Genomic DNA, 16,895 nt, shown 5'->3' with positions numbered 1-16,895 from the left:
GCAAATCTTCCGCTTCAGCAGATACCAAATTCTTCCAACAAGAAAAATTAAAACGCGGTCTGAATGTAATATGATAATGTAGGAGTAGTAGCAATGGTTTCCGTTGTATTGTCAGTGGGACTTAATACTGTTTTGGTAATGCTTATGTTTTAAATAAAATGGTTGTCTTGTCGAGTTAAATTTTTTCTGATTATTGCAAATTAGGTTGTATGGTTTAAAACAAAAAATTGTTTGAAGTGAAATGTTTTAAAATTGTTTCAGAATTTTTTTTTTTTTTGTCTTTATTGTGGTTGCTAAAATTAACATATTACAAAGACAGCAAATGACCTTATTGGATGAAGCAAGCTCAACAAGCGAGTTATTGTTGTAATGGTTAATCCTACTAAAAGAGCAAGAAGAAGAAGTACCACATTGATTGGTTGTCTGAATTTAGGCTGCCATTATTTTCTTTTTTTTCTTTGGCAAATCGATCGATCCCTGAATTAGGGCGGCGGCGGTGGTGGTGGTGGAATTGGCTGTCCTACTGTTTAATTCAAAACAAATTTAGTTTGTGCAAAGAATAATAAAGAAAGTAGCGCATAGTACATCCAACATACTACATACTACATAATATAGTGCAGTGCAGTACAGTACAGTGCAGTACATTTGCATAGTACAATTAATTTTATATTGTACATATGATAATTTTCATCTTTATTGTTGTTGGCCACTCACACACGACCCCCTTATTATATATTGAGAACATTTTTGTGTTAGGGGTAACCGTTTTAAATATTCTCTCTATTTTCAAGGTACACTCTCATGCTCACACTCACTCACTCACACTGAGCAGCTAACTATAACTAACAATCAGTTGAATCAATAACTAACAACCAACGGTTTGATCTTATTTTGTTGAGAGATAAACATAAAACTTTATCACCGTATCACTGTTTAGCGAAATACAACTCCACACTAATTCTGTAACTCACAGATTATGAACAATTTCTTTTTATCTATATATATATATACAAGGCTTTTATTGTATTGTACTATATTGTATTGCAAAAAATTCGATAATCAAATTTCAATTTAAAACACTCTAAAAATTTTTTTTTATTTTTACAAATGTTTGTAATATTATTCTAGTGATAAATAGGCGATAATTTGCATCTATTATTCTTCACACACATAAAAATAGGGAAAGAAGAAGAGCAGGAAGAAGAAATTTTATTCGTAATCAAATGTACAATATAACTATTTTTTTTTTTTGCATTTCAATGACAAAAGGGCAGTACCTGAAACAAATTTCATAATATTACATTGGTGCTACTTTACTACTCTTTATGACAATGAATTTCATTCCATTTTAATTTAATTTAATTTAATTTAATTTGATGATGAGATGAATTATATATTAATAATCTCTCAATTTGATGAAAATGAAAATGAAAATGAAAATGTTCTTTCTTTCTTTATTTACTCCTCGTTGCTCTTATATGTAAGTTTACGTACATGAATAAAACAAGCATATTACTGTTAGTGTTATTGATGTTGATGCTAATCTACCAAAAGGGTGCTTACTGTATATGGTGTTGTTTAGTTTTTAGATTAAACAGCAGTTGATTTTCTTTATTGTATTGTAGATCCTTTTTTCATTTTTTTAGTCATGTGTGTGTGTGTGTGTCTATTTTAACAATTTTTGACGCGCGTCCTTTTTTTTTTTTTTTTCTTGTTAACAACTATTGACGAAAGTTTTTTTTATTAGACAGGAATTCTTTTGACACTTGATTTATCTTATGAATATAAAAATCCCATAGTTATTTCATATGGAGGATGGTCGATCCTATTATACATTTTGAACCAATGATATTCATCACCGAGATTAAATAGATATCTATATATCTATCCATTGACCAAAAAAATCAAATAATGTTTATTTTGTAGACTATTTGGTAAATTTATTCAATTAAATATTTGATGGAATTTTAAGGTTAATAATGATTTCTGTCAATTTAATACAAACCATACACAAAATTAATATTAATAGTTGATGTGTATTTGTTTAATACATATCAGATTTTTGTAGAGTCAACTATTTCTAATTAATTGTTATTAGGTACATATACAATAGTAGTATGAACAATTAGAAAAAGAATAAATCATCATAGATGTATCTCATTAATATCAACTTTGTCCTTCTTTGTTATTTAAGACAAAATTTTTGTTGGGTTTTGATGCTTCTTACATTGCATTGAATAAATTTCCAATAAATTTATAAAATACTCCTTTATTTAGGTGATGATCACGATGATGTAATCAATGAAGATCATTCATATTATATATACACTAGTTTAATAATAATATAAAAAATCTCATCTATTAATACCTACTAGTTATTCTTCTTCTTCATTACTTACATATACATATACATTAATATTTTCTATTCATAGCATGTGTTATCTTCTTTCTTTTATTATAATTCATCAGGTGGACTACCAAATTCTCCTTCAAAGATTGTTGCACCACATTTTCTTCTACTTTCAATAATTATACATTCTTCCATTTCTAAAATATTTCCAGCACTTGGTCTATCAAATGGATTAGGTCTCAACATTTTATTTACTAATTTATCCAAAATCATCAGATTGCCATTGACCAAGAAGTCAGGAGCCCAATTAGGTATCAAGTCTTCAAGATTTCCCTGTTGTTGTTTATTGAGCCCATCACAAACAATCACAGGTGAGGTATTTGTTGTAGTAGTGGTTGCAACTGTTTTGAATGATTTAACCGGTGGATTTAATGATATCGATTGTCCCAGTAAACTATTGCTATTACAACTAAAATTCGTAGAACTTGATGATCTTCCTCTACTACTACCACTATCAGCTCCTTCATTACTTCCTCCACTAGTACTGGTACATGTACCATTGTTAGTTGAAGGATTGTGTTGCAAAAACATTGAGATATTATCACTTGATAATTGTCCAGCATCACTTAAATCTCCACTTCTTAATTTTCTCCATGGTGTCCCATTATCTGGTAATATGATGTTGGCTGCAATTTCTAATATAATCAACCCTAAACTGAAAATATCAGCAAATGGCGTATAGATCTTGTCATTGATCAATTCAGGAGCAATATAGTTTCGATCCCCTTCTAAATCAAAATCTTTCTCTAATATAGGTAATTTAGTAGCTAGTCCAAAATCCCCAATTTTTAAACTTCCTTCAAAAGTAATGAAAATATTGGCTGGTTTCAAATCTAAATGAAGATAATTTTTCAGATGAATAAATTTCAACCCATTAAGCAATTCTATTAAAATTTTCCAAATTCTAAATTCATCCAATTTGTAATGTTTATTCTCTTCCAAAAATTCAAATAATGTACCTCCTTCACAAAATTCAGTCATTATATAATAGTAATTGTTAAACTCCCATGCTTCAATAAAATAAACTAAATACTCTTTACCTTCTTCTTGTTCCTTCATATTGACTTCATCATTATCCTTAATTGATGTCAAACATCTTAAAGCTTCAATTTCTCTTTTGATAGTTTGGACTTCTAATTTCCCAATAACAGGTTTCTTAGATCTTTTGATGGCAAATTTCTCATTATTAAACACACATTCATATGCAATTGAAAATTCTCCCATTCCAATATATTTAATATTTTTGGTTCCAAATTTCTCACCTAAATGTTCATCAATTTTATTTGCATAATTACTAGATAATGAATGTGATCCAAGCTCCATTTCATTGCCTAAATTTGAAGCACTAATCAGTTGAGCAATAATCAAATCATCATTACTACCATTAATAACTCCATCCAATCCAGTCCCACAATATCCCATATTAATAGGAGTTGAAGGTCCTTCTCTAACACTTTCAATATCTTTCTTAGTAGCATGGTCTATACTTAAAGTTAAATTATTAATCTTTCTTCTTCTGTTACTACGTAAAAATGTCGGACTCTTTGGCGCTATCACTGATTGTTGTTGTTGCTGCTGCTGTTGTTGTTGTTGCAATTGTTGATGGAGGGCCATGATTGGCTTTTTGGTGGGAGTTTCGGGAATAATATTATCATCAAGTTCAATATCTGAATGAAAATCAAGATCCAAATCAAGTTGATGATTTCCTAATGGGTGGGTTTGGCTCACATCAATTGTTGTTGATGGCTTTTCACATGATAATGGATTAGTTGTATTATTAACTTTAAAATAACTATTATTCAATGTTGAGTGCCCACTGACATTGGCATCATAAGAACTGTTTCTTCCCACTTCAATAGAAATATCACTTTCATGATGAAGGGCAGTATTACCCAAGGCATGTTGTTGATGGAGATTATGCAAAATCAGATGTTCTTCTTTGCCATGCAGATCTTCAAGATATCCATGGTATGGAACATTCCTATTTAGCATCATCAATGGATTTCTTTTAATTGGTGTTTCTGGTGGTAATTTTCTAGATTCTGATGGATGACAACTTATACTATTCTTTTTAATTAAACCAGATGAATTAAATGCTGTTTGTAAAGGTTTCACAAATTGGTAAGACGTTTTGTTCTCCTTGTCGTCATAACCGGCTCCCTTGTTGGCATTGTTATTATTTCCACCATTCAATGAGTTATTCAGAATCTTTGTATTTAGTGTTGGTTCAGTTGGTGGATATGGTATTGGATTACTTGAATTTCTTACATGATGGGATTTTATTGGATGGTCGTGATGGGTCATATTCCCATGGTCTTGATATATTATAATTGAAGATCCCGAAAATGTTGACAGTTTCCTATTCTTAGACGGGCTATCCAAATCAGAATCATTATCAAACTGAGGAATTGTTGAGGGAGCAGTATTAAGTATTGAAGACGCGTTGTTGGTTGGATTTGCGGTGGTATTACTGATAGTGGTGCTTGTTGAAGACGGTAGATTGGTTGGAACTATTGGTGTTGATGTATGTGTAGGGGTATAAGTTCGCCTTATTTTTGTGCTTGATTTACCAAAAATCTTACTTGAAAATGTGGGCTTTTCAGGTGTCATTCTATTTGGAGATATTATTGCATCTTTATTAGCATTTTTAAACATTTTAAATCCTTTTAATCCCAATTTCGATGGTGAATATAAATTAGATTGTGGTGATGCTGCCAATGATGACGATGATGCTGTGGCTGTTGTATTAGTTATCCTTAGTTTTGTTTTGGAGGATGGTGATGGTGATTGACTAACAAGTTTATGAGGACGTTTAAATTGGTTGTTGGTATTGTTTGTCCCTCCAGTGGCAATACTAAAATTACTTGAAGAATACAAATCTACTTTTCTAGTGGATAATGGAGAAGAAAAATCACTTGGATTAACTTTGGCATCAATTTCATGTAAGCTGATATCATCGATTTCATCCGGAATCTTGTCACCATCTAAAGTTTTCAATTTTGAATCAATTGACAAGTTCAAAAATTTATTTGACCTTTTAATCGAACTTTGGGAATTGTTAGATATCTTAATGGTAGTATTCGACGATGACGTGTAATCTTCTTCTGATGCTTTTCGTAGATGATTGTTGTTGTTATTCTTATGGATAAAACTATCAAACTTTTGCAGTTTGAGAATATTCAATGTAGGTGTATATTGAACAGCGTCTGGATCTTCAATGTCTTCATCATCGAAATCACCATCATCATCATCCTCAGTGGAGGCGTTACCTTCATCTTCAACAATCCTATTAGTACTATCCAAAAACGTATCAATACTATCATTAACCAAATCTTGTTTCACGTTAAAAGGTGGTGATTTATTTATAGTCTTTCTACTAATGGATGATGAACTACTGCTATTGTTGTTGTTATTGTTGTTCGATTGAGAATGGGAGTGTGAGTCAGCAATATCATCCAAGATTAAACTATTGAATGATCTTGAGAATTGATTATTTGTGAAATATTCCAATTGGTTGATATAAGGAGTTTGTTGTGAAAATGATTGTTGTGAATGTTGTCTCTTGCCATGGGCGTTGCTATAAGGAGTATTTATGGAGTCATTATTTGGATTGTTATTTGTCATTGGGGTTGTTGAGCTATTGGTACCAGCACCCGATGCATTCTCATACGGGTTAGACTCCTTCATAGCTTTATTAATGTACGTAAGTTGTAGCTATTCCCTTCGATGGTGGTTTAATTTGGTTGTAAAATGAAAAATATTTTGGTTGTTTACACTTTGAAAGTGAGAGAGAGAGAGAGAGAGAAAAAAAGAGTTTTTTTTTGTTTTGGTTTGTTTTGATTGTCTCGATGTTTCTTTTTTTTTTTCGCTGTTCCCTGCAAGAGAGTGTGTGGTCCAATTTTTTTTTCTATTTACAGCAAAATTACAAAACCAAACAATCCAAATAAGATGTAACACCAGATTGAGTATAAATTATATTGGAACGTCATATCATCATTAGTTTATTGTAGATGAAATTCGATTGCTCTGAATGTTTTTTTTTTAAAAAAGTAGAGGCAATTGAATTGAAAGAAAAGGGAAAATGAGAGGGGGGGAGAGATGATACAGATGATGAAGATGATATCATTTAGGTTGTCAAAAAATGAATCTATTCCAGCACCAAGAAATTGACAATCAAAACAAACGCGCGTTATTTTTTTTTTGCTGTTCGTTAAAATAAAAAAAAAAGTAAGTTTTGTGGTCACGTTTGAGATTTCCACGAGAGAAAGGGACGTGATTCAACTTTTTTTTGGCTCTGTTCGTACACGACCCCACTAATATTATTTAATATAATCTTAATCTATGAGAACAATCTGTTTTACAACAGAATTACTATTTCTAAGTGAAGATCATCGATCCTTGTTCCATTGCCAATAAAAAATACTGTTTTTGTTATATAATCAAGAGATTCAAGTTTAACTTTTATTGATGAAACATCACTCATTAAATTTTCTTGTTTCTTTCCATCAAGATATTCCATTTCAATAATAGATACACATTTAAATCACATAAATTCCAAAACGAATGACAAAATCTTTCTTCTCCCCTTTCCCAGTGTCTTCTCTCATTACATAAAATTCTTTTTAATTCATTTATCTTGTTTCATCCTTTGTACCCGGTCGTCTAATAACTCAAAGACAATTACCGTAAAATTTATTGCTAATTTCTAAGGGAAAGGAGTGACCATTGAATTTATCTGTAAAAAAGCAAAAAAGAAAAACGTGTTTCAGTCAACCGCGTTTTTGTGACAAATATTAAAGGTGCCAACATTAATTACCATATTGGGTAATAATATAAAATACAAGTGTTCATAATTTTTCTTATTTCACGTGACGTCTATATACAGGAGCGCGCACGTGAATATTTTTTATCCAAATTACACGCACCAAAAATGCGACCAAGCGAAAAAAACGCGTGCTAGCTTTTGTAACATTTTCTGTTAATAATATCTTTAATCTGATTGGTCAGTTACTCAAACATTAAGCATGAGTTTGTGTACTGATTTCTACCATATCTTTACCCAATTGGAATTAGGTTCGTTTTCTTTTTGTTTTTTTAGAAACAACAATTAGAAATGGAAACAAGTCTATTTTTCTTGGCCACGTCACTTTAGTTAACCAGTACAATTTGTATGCATTAAATTTAGTAACCAAGAGTAGGGCGACTCAAAAATGTGCATAAAGGTATTTTTTTTTTCACTGATCAATCTGATTAGCAACATCTTAAATGTATTTTACAGTTGAAAAGTAAAAAATTTACGGGGTCGTGTTCTTGACAAAGTTCCGACGAAATATCCGAGCTGGCCAATCATTTGCTGTGTATTTGTAATAAGATGTTTTGTGTAGTTGTGGCATATTTCCTAGATAGTCATGTATTACGAAAAAAAAAGAAAAAGAAACAAAATTCCCTATATACAATGGCTTCAATACCGTGATTGTATATTACTACGCCTGGATTCCCTTTTCATACTTAATGCTGTGATTAGAATAGGAAGCAAAAAAAAAAAGAAAAGAAAAGAAAAGAAAAGAAAAATTCTTACTCTATTTGCTAGAACATTAGATTCGTTTACAACCAAGACAAACCCTAGAAGAAAGAAAGAAAAAAGTGGCAACCAGTTACTTTCAATCAATTGAAACAACTTCAAAACTAATATCATCCACATCTTGAATTTGAGAAGACTCCACATTTTCATTCTTGCAACATAGTCAAATTATCATCTGCATATTAATACAATAATCTATTAGGTTTGATTGAAACATCACTTTGTTTTATTTGCAATTATATATATTTATACATATTAAACTTTTCATTAATATCAGTCATTAAATCATCATTGATTTTTAGATAAAGTCTTACACGAAATCACTTTATCGTTTGTTTTACATCATTCAACACAATCTTCTTCGGATATATTTGCTCATTTACGTATATTACACGTACTACCAGATTTGCCGTCTTGCTACGTACATAATTTTTTTTGTTCCCTTCTATTTTTTTTGGTTTCATTGATAGTGCATTCCTGTTTCAACAAATCATTTTCATCAAAAGTAACCAACTACATACACGGAAAAAGAAAAAGAAAAAGTAACAATCATTTTTTTTTTATTATTTTATTTTGGGGAGGCTTTTAATAATAAATATATTCTGGCAAAAATATCGTGGTATATAATTGTTTGAATTTTATTTTCATTTTCCCTTCATTCATTTATTTATTCATTATATAATCACTATTGATTTTTTTTTTTTGGTTTTTGGGTATTTCTTACACATTTTTTTTCCCTTATAAAGATTATTTGATTTTTCAATTTTGATTTTTTTTTTTTTTTTCATTTTTCCAGTACTTATTTTTTTTTATTGTATAAGTACAATTATCGGAAGTCATATCTTATCAATATTAATGAATTGTAATTCCCATTATTCATCATGTCAACTATAGAATCTCCGAAATCTCCAGATCATACAAAGATACAACCCAAAGTGGAGCACCAGCCACAACGAATAGCACCTAAAGGCACTTCACCAATACCCTCACACAATACGATACTACAACCAAAATTAGAACCATCTTCACAATCAACGTCTCCAAAGTCACCTAAACAACAACACTCCAACCAAGATCTTCATCCTAAAGATGGCCAACAGTGTTCCAACTGTGGCACCACCAAAACTCCGTTGTGGAGAAGAGCACCTGATGGAACCCTAATATGTAATGCATGCGGATTATATTATAGAGCAAATAATACCCATCGTCCTGTTAATCTTAAACGACCACCAAATACGATCGCGATTGCAAAAGAAGAAGAAGGGTCTTGTAAAGGGGATGGAAGGTGTAATGGTACTGGTGGGTCAGCCGCTTGCAAAGGTTGTCCTGCTTACAACAATCGTATTGTTGCCAAAAAAGCATTGGAAAAATCACCAAAGAATGATATTCAAGGTGCCCGCTCATCAAAAAACCTTGTAAATAGTACTACGAGTGAAACATCCAAGAAAAGATCTTCCGATGATAATGAAAACAATGGTACCGGAGAAACTCGAGAAGATGAGAATGCTTTTGCTATAGCTTGTTTTAACTGTGGTACAACGATAACTCCGTTGTGGAGAAGAGATGACGCAGGGAATACGATTTGTAATGCTTGTGGATTGTTTTATCGATTACATGGATCACACCGTCCAATTAAAATGAAGCGACCGACGATCAAGCGAAGAAAAAGAAATGTCTCGTCGTCACAATCGCATTCATCATCTGATAAAAAATCTAAAGAAGGGCTGCCAAAACTAGAATTACACAATTCTTCAAAAGCATCTCCGATAACTCCGCCACCACCACCACCACCAGCATCAACACCATCAATAGCCAAGAATGATAACAGCACAGTATCAACGACCACCACCAGTACAGTCACAATGAAGCCATTGGTGAACACAATAATAACTCCTCCAACTAATTTTGTCACATCAACCAGTGTACCTACTAGTTTACCAAGTAATAGAAACACAACACCTCCAGTTTTCACCACATTACCACCACCAATTAATTATCCTTTGTCATTACCAGGTGCTCCTTCATCAGCATCTAGTGGTAATGCTGGAACAACGATGTCTACATTTCCACACATTTCACCATCGTTTTATCCACCATATAATGGAACAGGTAGAATTCCCAATGGTCCTGGACCACTTCCTGGACCTGCACCTAGTTTTGGTATAAAATTACCAGAAATTCAAGTACCAGGACCACCTGCTTTGCCACCAATAAGAAATCAAATAGGTAAATCTAAATGTTGTGAAGGATGCAGACCAGCAAAAAGCATAGTGCCCATTGCAATTGATTTCACAGCTAGTTATAAAATTGACAAAGGTCAGAATAATGAAGGAACGAGTGCGTCTGATACTAAGAATGATAGTGGTAGTGATAGTGAAGAAACAGTTAAGAAAAGAAGAGCATTATCCATTGGTAAGTTACTCAATGGTTAGATTAATGAATGTAGAGATGTGGTAATAAACAAAATGTATATATTGTATGATGTATGTAATACATGAATATGTTTTAATTTTTAGTTTTGCAGTAATGAAATCAATTTAAAAAGTTGCTCTTTTTCTGTTTCGTTTTGCTTTGTTTTGCAACAATCAAGTTTAGCCGAGGAAGTAATTGGCATTGTAATTATTGAATTGATTGAATCGAATTGAATTGATGGGTTTATTACGTAAAACAGCGTGATTTAATTTTGTGTGTCAAGTGGGAAAAGATGAGAAAAATTTATGAGATGAGGTTGATGAAAAAAAATTATACCGATGAAAAAAAGTAAAAAAAAAAAAAAAAAAAACTGCATCAGAAGAGGGTTCTTTTCTTTGTATCCAGATAAACAGATAAACAAAAGTTGATACAAGATGGGAAAAGAAATCAAAGATAAGAAGAGAAAACATGACGTTGAAGATGTTGAATTATCTGAAAAGAAGAAAAAGAAGAAATTAGAAAAGAAAGAAAAGAAGGAAAAGAAAGACAAGAAGGACAAGAAGGATAAGAAGGAAAAGAAAGACAAGAAGGATAAAAAGGATAAAAAGGAAAAGAAGGATAAACATGCTCCAGAAGAAGAAGAAGAAGTTAAGAATAGTAATAATATTGATAATGATTCAACAACTTATGTTCAATCATCTGAATTAACTTCATTATCACAATCAGAAATTGATTCATTTTTAACAACAAATGAAATTACTATTGAAGATCCAAATAATTTAAATTTAAGACCAATTTTATCATTTAATCAAGTTAAATTATCATCAAGTATAAATTCTAAATTAAATAAATTTCCAAAACCAACTCCTATTCAATCCGTTTCTTGGCCATTTTTATTATCTAAAAAAGATGTTATTGGAGTTGCTGAAACTGGATCAGGTAAAACTTTTGCATTTGGTGTACCAGCTATAAATTCAATTATTACTACAAAGAATAAAAATTTATCAGTTTTATGTATTTCACCAACTAGAGAATTAGCATTACAAATTTATGATAATTTAATTGAATTAACTAATGATACTAATGTTAAATGTGTTGCTGTTTATGGAGGTGTTTCAAAAGATGAACAAATTCAAAAGATTAAAACTGCTAATGTTGTAGTTGCAACCCCTGGTAGATTAGTTGATTTAATTAATGATGGAGCAATTAATTTATCAAATATTGATTATTTAGTATTGGATGAAGCTGATAGAATGTTGGAAAAAGGATTTGAAGAAGATATTAAAAGAATTATTTCAAGTACAAATGCAGAAGATAGACAAACTTTAATGTTTACTGCTACTTGGCCAAAAGAAGTTAGAGAATTAGCTAATAATTTTATGAAATCTCCAATTAAAGTTACTGTTGGTGATAGAGATGAATTAAGTGCAAATAAAAGAATTACTCAAATTGTTGAAGTTGTTAATAAATTTGATAAAGAAAAAAAATTAATTAATTTATTACATAAATATCAAGGTAATAATAATGATTCAGAAAATAAAATTTTAGTATTTGCATTATATAAAAAAGAAGCTTCAAGAATTGAAAATTTATTGAAAAGAAATCGTTTCCAAGTTGCTGCAATTCATGGAGATTTATCACAACAACAACGTACTCAAGCTTTAAATTCTTTTAAATCTGGTCAATGTAATTTATTATTAGCTACTGATGTTGCAGCAAGAGGTTTAGATATTCCAAATGTTAAAGTTGTTATTAATTTAACTTTCCCATTAACTATTGAAGATTATGTTCATAGAATTGGTCGTACTGGTAGAGCTGGTAAAACTGGTATTGCTCATACTTTATTTACTGAAGATGAAAAACATTTAAGTGGTGCTTTATGTAATATTTTAAGAGGTGCTAATCAACCTGTTCCTGATGAATTATTGAAATTTGGTGGTCACACTAAAAAGAAAGCTCATAGTGCTTATGGTGCTTTCTTTAAAGATGTTGATATGACTAAAACCGCCAAAAAGATTAAATTTGATTAAATTAGAAATAAACTAAATGTATAATAATAGTTGATAAGTACTGGTCGTAGTTTGGTATCTCCCCTTCCCGGTAACTTGTTGTCTGGGGAATGGGATCCAGCCCTTCTCCCAATCGTAGCCCTCTGCTTGAGCGACCACATGCGCTCTTCACTTCTCCCCTGATTCACCAGGGTGAGAGAGGAGTATGAACTGAGTACGTATATTAAAAACGAGGCCTGGCCTGGTCAGCAGCCACCCCCAGTTACTCAGTCCTCTACAATATGATTGATGATATACCATCAATTGTATTCCAATAGATAATGATGACCAGTCATTTTTCTTTTCAAATGGACCTTCACTAATCAACACTTCCTCCCATCTTTAATGTTGATCCCTTTTAATATAAAGGTTCAAGATAATGATTGTCTTATCAATTCATTATCTTATTTGGAAGGTCCTTGTTGATTGTTGATTTATATATTCAATTATTGACACTTCGAATAGTTATGATTGATGGGAATTATCATGGATATTATTCTTGGAATATGGGAATCATTGGAAGAAGGGGGAAAATATGGATACTAAAAACCAATCATTACTTTGATATGATGTTAGTATTCTTATTCTAAAAGTATATACTCGTTATTACTTACCTTTATTGATATATTAAATTGACTATTTGTTGTTGATAAGAAAGAAATGCGATATAAAATGTTAGAATTTTTTTTTTGCAACTTGTCTATTTGTAGTTGGCTTTTTTTTAACATCTATTTGTGTATGCATTTTTATTTTTGATATGCCTAACATAAATTACCGCTACCAGATGTAAATTTACAAAGAAGAGGCGATACTACTGTTGTCAATGGTTTGATAAGGAATTAAAAACCAAGATAGATAGTCTGGTAGCAGGATTATTATACTAAGTGTATTTGATATACGATTACTCGACAGAGACTAGATCTAGACCAGAGTAGTTGTTGATTATAGTCTAGTTTCACTAAATTGTAATCTGTCCAAGTTTGTGAAACACAATAAAGTTATAGTTATAAATACAAACTAACGATCAAAAAAAAAAAAAAATTAGTGTCATTCTAATTACATTAGAGTAATAGACTAAAAATAAGGATAAGAGTACCAATCAAAAGCAAACACGTGTAATCGATAAGTAAACTAAATCAATATTGGGTTATGATTCAATAAATGTCTAATTGTATTTTTGCCACCAATAAGTTAGAATCAAAAGAATATATGGATTATGTATCTAATTTCGGCCCAAAAAAAAAAAATTTTACATGGCGCCGCATTTAGAATTTAAGAATCTATTGTTTTTGATTGATCTTTGCCACCAAATTAATTAATAATCTAATAATCTGAGGATCTAAAAATCAGTAATAATCTTGAAAAATAAAAATCATGCCATAATGTTCTTCTAAAATTTCAATTCTGTTTTGTTGCCCGTTTGGTGAATTGGCGCATTACAAACAAACAAAAGTAAAAAAGGAAAAAGGAAAAAGGACACGTACACAAAAGAACAGAACAGAGCAGAAAACCGGTCCGCCCTTTGTTGGAAAATAAGGAGACCTCATTCAATGATTACATGATAGTATAGTATAGTTGGTTGATAATGGATGTGATGTGATCGTTGGTTATCACATCTAATCATAGTTAGACCATCGGTTATTTGCTGTAGTTCCTCTTCGTTTTGTACTTTAATTAACAAGTCAAGGAATCCCGCAGATCGGAGCGGGGCCAGGACCCATTTAGACCAAGACAAAGACATAGACAAAGACAAGAGATGAAAACAGGAACAGGGAATTTTATTTTAACAAGATCAAATTGACAAACTAAAAAAAAAAAGAACAAACAAAGAAACAAGATACATGATACAAGATACAACAGATTGGATTCTATGAGGTGCAGATGTAATGATGATAAATAATAAATAATAATTTACTAACTTGCTCTGGTGTAACATCCATTACTCTCTTGTTGTTGTAGTAGTAATAGTAGTACCATTATCTGTAGGTCGATATCGTGGTACTGGTGGTGGTGGTGGTGGTGGCAATTATTCTTATTACTAATTCAGTCGTGTCCCTGTTGACAACTTTGCGACAGGCAAACGACCAACAGCGGAATAAAAAAAAAAAGAAATTCACCGAAACAAAAAGAAAAAAAACTAAAAAAAACTAAAAAGGTAACAACTGAGTAAAACAACTTCAGAGATTGAAAAATTATATAAACCCATTGAAATATTTTTATCACTTGCTTTTTTTGTTTTCATTTCAGCCAACCAACCAACAGACCAACCAACAGACCAACATTCTAAAAAATACAACCAAGTTATTCTTTTTCTGATTTTGGAATTTGGTTTTCTTTTTTTTTATTTTAATTTTAGTTTTAAAGTGCTGTTATTCAGAAATTTGTTTCATTATATATAATTCACAAGATCTTTGATCCTTTTTTTTTAATTAGAAGAACTTATTTGTTTTATCCAATTAATAATCATTTGATTCTTTACATTCTTTTTTTTTTATCTACAACAAGAACAACAACATCTAAAAATGCATTCAGTTCAGTTTGTATCATCACTACTAGTTAGTTTATTATCATTATTTTACATCATCCCTTCTTCATTTGCATTTTCACCTGTTTCTGCTGTTTTACCAAAAAGACAATTTTCACCATTTGATTCTCCTGAATTTTGTTCACAAATAATTACTCCAACTTGTAATACTACTTTTAGTTATATCGATGAATTAAATAATGAAATTGGTCCCTATTTATCCGAATTGGTTAAAACCTCATATTTCCGTTATTTCAAAATCAATTTAGATAAACAATGTAAATTTTGGAATGCTCAACATTTTTGCGCTACTGAAAATTGTGCTGTTGAAATCTTGGAAGATTTCAATTGGACTCAAATAACTAATGATAATTTAAAACCTTCAAAATTGGGGGAATTAAGTTTACCAAATTCTTCAGCTATTGATAATTCAATTGAAACTGAAGAAGTTGAAACTTGTGAAGATTTGGATTATAGTGAAATTGATGATGACCATAATTGTGTCTATGTTAATTTATTAAATAATCCTGAAAGATTCACTGGTTATGGTGGTAATCAAAGTTTTGATGTTTGGAAAGCTATTTATTCTGAAAATTGTTTCCCAAACACTAACCCAATGTCAATGAGTCCTTCTACTTCAGCTGATGGTGCTGGTCTTAATAATAGTGAAGAAGAACAATGTATCGAAAAGAAAATTTTCTTTAGATTAGTTAGTGGTTTACATGCTTCTATTGCTGTTCATTTATCAAATGAATTTTTGGATTCTGAAACTGGGGAATTTTATCCAAATTTAAAAGTTTTCATGGAAAGAGTAGGAATGTTTAATGATAGATTATCAAATATTTATTTCAATTATGCTTTAGTATCTCAAGCTTTAGTTAAATTGAATGGAATTTTACCTTTAAAAGAATTTATTCAATCAGGTTATGATGATATTACTCCTGCTCAAAAGCAACATTTAATTGCTAATCATGATGTTGAAGATGTTGAAATTTATGATAAATTGTTGTTGCAAGATATCATTCCAAGTTTAGAAGCCAATATTATTTTCAATACTACTAATTTATTTGATGATTCAAATTTAAAAGATGAATTTAGATCAAGATTTAGAAATGTTTCTGCCATTATGGATTGTGTTGGTTGTGATAGATGTAGAATGTGGGGTAAAATTCAAACTATTGGTTATGGTACAGCATTGAAAATTTTATTTGAAGATGATAATTATGATAATCATAATTTAAAATTTAGAAGAATTGAAATTGTTGCTTTAGTTAATACATTGGATCGTTTATCAAAATCAATTACTCATATTAATGAATTTAAAACTAGATATTTACAACATTTACAAGATGTTGCTGAAGGTAAAACACAACCTGGAGTTTATGATAAAATTCAAGAAAATAATAAAGCTGGTAGTTTTGCCTTTCCATTTGTTAGTCAATTACCTCAAAAGAAGAACAACATTCCTCAAGAAAAACAACAACAACAACAACCAGAACAATCAGAACAAAATAAAGAAGAAGTGAAAAAACAAAAATCAGGTATGCAACTTTCAGCCAAAGAAATTGGTAAAATTAAACCAAAAGATCGTACATTTGGTCAAGAATTTAAATTAGCATTTCTTGATGTTTGGGAAGCTTTGAAATTTGTATTATCAAGTTATAAACAATTTCCAAATTTAATGGGTAAATTAACTTTAGTTCAATTGAATCAATGGTGGAGTAAATTGATTGGTAAACCAATCACAGTTGAATATGAAAGTCCAATGGATGTTGAAGCTAAAGAATATAGTAAATTGATTAATAATAATTAATCTCCCAACATTAATACAAGAAAAAGAACATTGATTGCATTGTAATTTATAGTAATTTTTTTTTTAATCATTTGTTTCTAAATAACAAGTACAAATATATACATATA

The 16,895-nt window shown here is 30.7% G+C and overlaps 4 protein-coding genes across 4 annotated transcripts; 3 read left to right on the top strand and 1 right to left on the bottom strand. All coding sequences in view use genetic code 12, as the record gives it.

Moving 5' to 3' along the window:
• Positions 1 to 2,455: 2,455 nt before the first annotated feature.
• Positions 2,456 to 6,097, bottom strand: SWE1 (tyrosine protein kinase; the record flags this gene model as incomplete). Its single annotated transcript, XM_002549014.1, has 1 exon — positions 2,456 to 6,097. One exon carries the CDS (start codon positions 6,095 to 6,097, stop codon positions 2,456 to 2,458), a length of 3,642 nt encoding a protein of 1,213 aa, XP_002549060.1.
• Positions 6,098 to 8,872: 2,775 nt separating this feature from the next.
• On the top strand, positions 8,873 to 10,423 carry SFU1 (Sfu1p; the record flags this gene model as incomplete). The annotated part of the gene is made up of 1 exon (XM_002549013.1): positions 8,873 to 10,423. The coding sequence occupies one exon, from the start codon at positions 8,873 to 8,875 to the stop codon at positions 10,421 to 10,423; it is 1,551 nt and encodes a 516-aa protein (XP_002549059.1).
• Positions 10,424 to 10,837: 414 nt separating this feature from the next.
• On the top strand, positions 10,838 to 12,433 carry DBP3 (RNA-dependent ATPase; the record flags this gene model as incomplete). Its single annotated transcript, XM_002549012.1, has 1 exon — positions 10,838 to 12,433. One exon carries the CDS (start codon positions 10,838 to 10,840, stop codon positions 12,431 to 12,433), a length of 1,596 nt encoding a protein of 531 aa, XP_002549058.1.
• A 2,540-nt stretch (positions 12,434 to 14,973) lies between these two features.
• On the top strand, positions 14,974 to 16,788 carry ERO1 (ER oxidoreductin; the record flags this gene model as incomplete). The annotated part of the gene is made up of 1 exon (XM_002549011.1): positions 14,974 to 16,788. One exon carries the CDS (start codon positions 14,974 to 14,976, stop codon positions 16,786 to 16,788), a length of 1,815 nt encoding a protein of 604 aa, XP_002549057.1.
• Between the last annotated feature and the right edge of the window lie 107 nt (positions 16,789 to 16,895).

Source organism: Candida tropicalis (assembly GCF_000006335.3).
Source record: "Candida tropicalis MYA-3404 genomic scaffold supercont3.4, whole genome shotgun sequence".
Classification (NCBI taxonomy): Eukaryota; Fungi; Ascomycota; class Pichiomycetes; order Serinales; family Debaryomycetaceae; genus Candida; species Candida tropicalis.
This window is presented reverse-complemented; position numbering and strand designations above follow the sequence as displayed.